The sequence below is a fragment of the Aotus nancymaae genome, unplaced genomic scaffold (assembly GCF_030222135.1).
Source record: "Aotus nancymaae isolate 86718 unplaced genomic scaffold, 86718_ANA_hifiasm-v0.15.2.pri h1tg000059l, whole genome shotgun sequence".
NCBI classification, from domain to species: Eukaryota; Metazoa; Chordata; class Mammalia; order Primates; family Aotidae; genus Aotus; species Aotus nancymaae.
In genome coordinates this window covers 59,000,919-59,008,641 of record NW_026988473.1, presented here as the reverse complement: position 1 = coordinate 59,008,641, position 7,723 = coordinate 59,000,919, and the positions used below count along the sequence as shown (strand labels likewise).

General features: G+C 37.0%; 1 protein-coding gene across 1 annotated transcript; it reads left to right on the top strand.

The window, feature by feature from the left end:
- Positions 1-1,598: 1,598 nt before the first annotated feature.
- Positions 1,599-2,540, top strand: LOC105729061 (olfactory receptor 2AT4). Its single transcript, XM_012469684.2, has one exon. The coding sequence runs from the start codon at positions 1,599-1,601 to the stop codon at positions 2,538-2,540; it is 942 nt and encodes a 313-aa protein (XP_012325107.1).
- Positions 2,541-7,723: the final 5,183 nt, after the last annotated feature.

The window sequence follows — 7,723 nt, the reverse complement described above, 5'->3', positions numbered from 1 at the left end:
CAACTTTTATTGTATATTTTCTCTCTTGATTGTTGGTCACATTTTCCTGCCTTTTGCAATAATTCATGTTGTGCACTGAATGTTATTTATATTAGATTCACAGAAGCCCCAGATGATGTCTCTCACCAGACAGATTCCTCCCTTTTCTTTGTTAGGCAAGTAGAGTAAGGTAGGCTAGCTACCTAAAGCCAATTACAGCTTGAGTTAGGTTAGGGCTGAGTTTCAGTTCTAGTAAGATTTAGTCCAACTTTGGTTTGTTCTTCTTAAGGTATGGCCCTTCTGAGTTTTGGGTTGATAGCCTGGTTGATCCTTGTCTCCTTAGCCCTGAAGGAATGTGGGAGATTTGCATCTACCCTTGGTGATTTTGAGCTTAAGTCATTAGCTGCATTCCCCATCCTTCCTTTTCCCTCCCACTACATATACACATAGCCTCAAATCTTTGTAAAATATTTTGAGGGGAATATCAATATTTGTGTGAGGAAATCCCTCTTCCTCCATTCTCTTAAGGGATTACGGGAGATTTTGTCTTTTAGAGGTCCTCAGCCCAGCTTTCTAGCCTCCCTTGCATAGCCAGAATTCAGAAGATATCCCATGGGAAAAGTTATGCAGTTGCAGTGCCTCAAATTTCCAGTATGTTTTGTAAGCCTTTTTTGACTATCACAAGTCTTACTGGTTTCTCTTTCTCTCATCTATGACTCTCTGCCTGGTCCAAGTCTAAGCCACACCATGGTCCCCAAATCAAATACTCCCAGAGAACAAAAGAGCTGGTGATTACTAGTTAATTTTGAAGGGTTCCCACCCCTTGGAGTTTGACTTCATCTCATCCTTATTGAACCCATTATTCCCCAATTTGTTTAAAAATGTGATTTGTGTAATTTATCCAGGTTTCCCTAGTCATTGAAGTGAAGGTATTGGGCTATCATAACCTATTACAATCTATGCAGGACCAGAAGTCCAGACACTTAGCTTAAATGGAGTCAGAAAGAGCCACTACTCATACAAGAAAGACATACAAGAAAGAAACATAATAAGAGTGTGAGCAGCTGTACATTACAGACAGCCTTGGAGAAGGAAGCCCCTCAGCGGAACTTAGTGGAACTCTGAGTGAGTGCAAAAGTAGAGACATGGGCTCAAGGACTTGATTTACGAGATCTGACATCAACCCAAACCACACAGCATGGAACCTAAGATGAAGACCAGCGGAAGTCTTTCCAAAGCACTTTCACAATCATAATTCAACCATAAACTGTTTAGATCGGATTTTCTCAGTAAAATATAAACTCTAAGGAGACAGGAACTTTGCCTGCCTTCTTCATTTTGATCATTTCATCTCCTAAACAAAGCCTACAGACTTCTTTTTGGTAGGTTATTCATTAATGATTAATATTTGACAAATTTTGGGTTCACATGGTAAAAGTCAGTATCTTAGTCCACCACCAGTCCTCTAGAGTTGGTTGTAAATAATTGTGCTTATATTACCTACAGAGTAAACATTATAGAATTGCTACTCCAGATCCTTTGTTTCTATGATTTCCAGATGTTCCCAGTGTCTAGATGTTCCAGCTGCTCATCTCTGAGAAATCCGGCTCTGTCTCACCATGGATGCCACAGCCTGTAATGAATCAGCGGATGGCTCAAGCTCACCCATCTTTTATCTGGTGGGCATCCCCTCTCTGCCAGAGACCTTCTTCCTCCCTGTGTTTTTTATTTTCCTCCTCTTCTACCTTCTTATCCTGATGGGTAATGCCCTGATCCTGGTGGCTGTGGTGGCAGAGCCCAGCCTCCACAAGCCCATGTACTTCTTTCTAATCAACCTCTCCACCTTGGACATCCTTTTCACCACCACCACTGTCCCCAAGATGCTGTCCCTATTTTTGCTTGGGGACCGCTTCCTCAGCTTTTCTTCCTGCTTACTGCAAATGTACCTCTTCCAAAGTTTTACATGTTCAGAAGCCTTCATCCTGGTGGTCATGGCCTATGACCGCTATGTGGCTATCTGCCACCCATTGCACTACCCTGTTCTCATGAACCCACAGACCAATGCTACCTTGGCAGCCAGTGCCTGGCTCACTGCCCTCCTCCTGCCCATCCCAGCAGTAGTAAAGACCTCCCAGATGGCATATAACAGCATTGCCTACATCTACCACTGTTTCTGTGATCATCTGGCTGTGGTCCAGGCCTCCTGCTCTGACACCACCCCCCAGACCCTCATGGGGTTCTGCATCGCCATGGTGGTGTCCTTCCTACCCCTTCTCCTTGTGCTTTTCTCCTATGCCCACATCCTGGCCTCGGTGCTTCGCATCAACTCCAGAGAAGGACGGGCAAAAGCCTTCTCCACCTGCAGCTCCCACCTCCTGGTGGTGGGCACCTACTACTCTTCCATTGCCATAGCCTACGTGGCCTACAGGGCTGACCTGCCCCTCGACTTCCACATCATGGGCAATGTGGTATATGCCATTCTCACACCAATTCTCAACCCCCTCATTTACACTCTGAGAAACAGGGATGTAAAGGCAGCCATCACCAAAATCATGTCTTAAGACCCAGGCTGTGACAGGAGCATTTGACCTTTAAATGCAGCTAATTCTGCTCCCAGGACACTAAATAACAGTGCTTAGCACAGAGTAAGGACTCAGTACACATTGTTGAATAAATAAATTAATGAATACAGAATGGTAAAAGAAAATCCAGTTGGGCAGACAGCTCCAACAGTGGTTCTCATACTTTGTTCCAGGGTTTTCTCCCTGCACCAATGAAATAATGTTAATTTTTATAGGAATCTTAAGTCGTTGTATAAAATTTTACTACTTAGTAATTCAAGAAACCTTTACTAAAATAAAACATCTTCATGACAAAAAAATTCTTATAAGCAAAGTCAAAAAACAAATAAAAGACATATCACAGGGAAAGGCAAATATTCATATTATACAAAGAGCTCTTAAGAATGTAGAAGACTAAAATAAGCATTTCAGTAAAAACATGGGTAAAATATATGTGTAGACAGATCACCAAGAAACTGTAATGGCCTTTAAATAATGAGTCTTTACTATATAAAAGGAATACAAATTTAAATTGTGCTGAAATCCTATTTTTCATTTAATCAGATTAGCAAAAATCCAATATTTTGACAAGACGCATGTGGAAAAACAGAACTTTTATAACTTGCTTGTGAAGATGCAAATTGGTATAACACTACCACAATATGTACCAAAAGTACATGTGCATTTACCCTTTGACTTAGCAATATCACTTCTAGGGACCTATCCCAGGGAGTCATTGTCAATCATCCATTAGGTTACTTATTCATCACTATATAGGGAATTGATTGAATAAACTATAAAAATGCATGATGCAGTAATAAAAAGGAAATGAAGAAGCTCTCTGTTTACTGATATGGTGTCATCTGGAGGATAAGTGTTAAGTGAAAAAAGCAAGCTGCAGAAAAGTGTTTTTGTAGGAAAGGAGATAGTTTGCTTAACATTTCAGGAAAAAACTAGGGGGAAAATGTGAACTCATAAAGATGGTTATCTATAAGGAGAGGGAGGAAACAGGGAGGACGGGACTGGAATGGAAGCAAGACTAGATATATGTAATTTTTTTTACACAGTTCAAAGAAAACAGAAAGAAAAAGCCTACAATTTCCCCAATTTAAAATAAACAGAAGCACTTGACCCCGGCTGTCCCTCAGGTTAGTGGCACGACCACACAGAAAATTACTATAAGTGACTTTTATACAATGTTTTGACTATACGTTTTAAAAAGAATATATTATAAAAGGGATATATTATAAGGACAAGAAAAATCACGGTTTAAACTGCGTTGAAGAGTTTTGTTTGTTTGTTTGTTTGTTTGTTTCTAAGAAGAGGTCTTGCTCTGTCACCCAGGCTGGAGTTCAGTGGTGCTATCTCAGTTCACTGCAGCCTTGACCGCCAGGGCTCAAGTGATCCTCCCACCTCATCTCCTGAGTAGCTGGGACCACAGGTATGCACCACTATGCCCAGCTAAAGGAGTTTTAAAAACATGCACATTATATTTTTAGTTCCTTAATATATATTAGATATAAATTACATATTTCTATAATCAAAACCATTTTTATCATTTTATTTTGCCATGATTTAAATTTACAGAGAGTTTCAAAGATAGTATGAGAGTTCCCATACGTCCTTCACCCAACTTCCTCTGTGTCAACATTTTACATAACCATGACACATTTATCAAAAGTAAGAAGTTAACATTGGTAAAATACATACCATTGATTATACTAGAGACTTTATCCAAATTTCTCCAGTTTTTCCAGTAATGTCTTCTTTCCATTCCAGGGTCCAATCCAGAATGCCACATTGCACTTTATTATCATATCTTCTTAGTTGCCTGACAGTTTATTGGTCTTTCCTTGTCTTTTGCCACCTTGACACTTTTGAAGAGTCAATAGTAAATTTAAATGCATATGACTAAGTGAAAGAAGCCAATCTAAAAAGATTACATATGGTATGATTTTAACTGTATGACATTCTGGAAAAGGCAAAACTATGAAGGCAGTAAAAAGACTAGTGGCTGCCAGGGATTAGGAGAAGGGAGGGATTAATAGGCAGAACACAGAGGACTTTTAGGACAGTGAAACTGTTCTGTATGACAATGGTGGGTACATGTTATATATTTGTCAAGACTCATAGAATGTACAACACCAAGAGTAAACTATGGGCTTTGGGTCATAATGGTTTGCCAATGTAGGTTTGAATGTAACAAATGTAACCACTCTGGTGGGGGATGTCATTCTAACAGGTATGTAGTAGTATCTTATTGTGGTTGTAATTCAATTTAATTACATTTCCCTATGGCTAATTGTGTTGGCCATCTTTCAGGTGCTTATTTTCCATCCATATATCTTTTTTGGTGAAGTCTGTTCAGATCTTTTGCCTGCTTTTTAATCTGGATTGTTTGTTTTCATATCATTGAATTTCAAGTGTTCTCTATATATTCTAGATATACATCCTTTATTAGATATTTGATATACAAGTAGTTTCCTCAGGCAATGACTGGTCTTTGCATTCGCTTACATTGTCTTTTGCAGAGCAAAGGTTTTTAATTCATATAAAGCCTAACTTGTCATTTTTTCCCTTATGGATTATGCTGTTTGATAAAATATCTAAATACTCATCACCAAACCAAAGATCGTGCAGATTTTGCCCTATAGAAAACAAAGTTCCTAAAGTTTTCTATTTTATATTTCATTCTACGAACAATTTTGAGTTACTTCTTGGATAAGGTGTGATGGTTTAGGTTGAGATTCAATTTTTTTTTTGTTTGTTTATGGACATCCAATTGTCCAGCACCATTTGTTATAAAGCCTGTTCTTTATCTATCAAACTGCCTTTACACTTTTGTCAAATATCATTGATTATATTTGTATGTATCTATTTGTAGGCTCTCTATTCTGTTCCACTGATATATATGTCTCTCCCTCTACCAACACCACACAGTCTTGAATACTGTAGCTTTATAGTTAGTGTTAAGATTCCATAATGTGACTCCTCAGACTTTGTTAATTTTTTAAAATAATTGTTTGGTTATTCTAGTTCCTTTGTCTTTTGATATAAATTTTAGAATGAAGTTACTGGGATTTGGGAAGGGGAGGGATTATGTTGAATCTATAGATTAAATTTGGGACAACTGACCTTTTAACAATGTTGAGTCTTCCAATCCATGAACATAATGTATCTCTCCATTTACTTAGCTCTTTGATTTTATTCATCAGTATTTTGTAGTTTTTAGTCTACAATCTTACATTTTAAAAATACCTTTATCTAAGTATATTTTTCTATCAGCCTGTTAAGATGATGACTTTTTAATTGGTTTTTGAACATTGAACAAACTGTATTCCTAGGATGAACCCCATTTGGTTGTGATATATGATGCCCTTTATATATTACTAGGTTTGACTTGTGAATATTTTGTTTAGGATTTTTATATCAATGTTTATGAGAGACACCAGAGTATAGTTTTCTTGTAATTTCTTTGTCTGGTTTGGTATTAGATAAATGCTGGCCTCATAAAATGAGTTAGGAAGTTTTCCCTTCTCTTCTACATTCTCGAAAACATTGTGTAGAATTGGTGCTATTTCTCCCTTAAATAGTTGGTAGAATTTGCCTGTAAAATTTCCAGGGCCTGGAATTTTCTTTCATGAAGTTTTTAACTGCAAAATCAACTATTTAACTGATATAGAAAGTTTTCAATTATCTATTTCTTGTTGAATGAAATTTAGCAACTTCTGCCTTTTAAGAAATGTGTCCATTTTGTCCAAATTTTAGAATGTTTAAACATAGAGTTGTTTGTACTGTTCCCTTATTATCCTTTTAATGTCTGTGGTATCTCCTCTTTCATTCCTAATATTGGTAATTTGTATTTTCTGTGATTTTTTTTCTTGGTCAGTTTAGCTATAGGTTTATTAATTTATTGATTTTTCAAAGAGTCAGCATTTAGTTTGTTTCTTCTCAATTGTTTTCCTATTTTCAATTTTATTGATTCTTCCTCTAATCTTTATACTTTTTTTCCTTCTACATACTGTGGGTTTAATTTGATAATTTTTCTAGTTTCTTGACATGGGAGATTAGATCATTGATATGAGACTTTTATTTTTCAGTGTAAGCATTGAAGTCTGTACATTTCCCAATAGCTCCTGCGTTAGCAACTATACACAAAGTTTGATATGTTGCATTTTTATTTTCATTCATTCAAAATGTATTTTAAATTTCCCCTAAGACATCCTAATTGAACCATGGTTATTTCAAAGTGTTTTTATTTAATTTCAAAACATGTAGAAGAGTTTCCCAATCACTTTCTGTTACTATTCTGTAATTCCATATGGTTCAGGAATATACTTTGTATGATTACGATTCTCTAAAAAGCTTTTCTATTCTTTTAAATTTGTTGGTTAATGACATAAAATATGATCTATCTTGGTGAATATTCTATTCACTCTTGGAAGTGTATTCTGCTATTATGTGGAGTATTATATAAATGCCAATTAAGTCTAGTTGTTTGATAGTGCTGTTTAGGCCTTCTATATCTTAATTAATTTTCTATCTGCTTGTCCTATCAATTCCTGAAAGGAAAATACTAAAGTTTCTAACTATAATTATGGATTTGTCCATTTCTCCCTTCAATTTTACCAGTTTGTAAGAAAATTTCCACTTTTTAGATTCAGGGGGTATACATGCAGATTTATGACACAGGTAAATTGCATGATGCTGAGGTTTGAGATATGAATGATCCTGTCACCCAGAGAGTCAGCATAGTACCCAACGGTTAGTTTTCCAAATCTCGATGCCCTCCCTCCACCCTCTATTAGTCCCCAGTGTCTGTTGCCATCTTTATGACCATTAATACCCAGTGTTTAGCTTCCACTTGCAGTACTTGGTTTTCTGATCCTGTATTAATTCGCATAGGATAACAGGCTCCAGCTGCATCCATGTTACTGTAAAAGACATGATTTCATTCTTTTTTTATGGCTATGTAGCACTTTTAAGATGGTCTCATGCTGTTGCCCCAGGCTAGAGTGCAGTGGCATGAACATAGCTCATTGCAGCTTCAACCTTGTGGGCTCAAGCAATCAATCCTCCCTCCTTAGCCTCCTGAGTAGTTGAGACCACAGACCACAGGTGCATGCCACATTGCTCAACTAATTTATTATTATTATTTTGTAGAAATGAAGTCTTGCCATGTT

Coding starts and splice junctions, on each gene's coding strand:
- LOC105729061 (XM_012469684.2), top strand. CDS start 1,599: ATGGATGCCACAGCCTGTAATGAATCAGCGGATGGCTCAAGCTCACCC.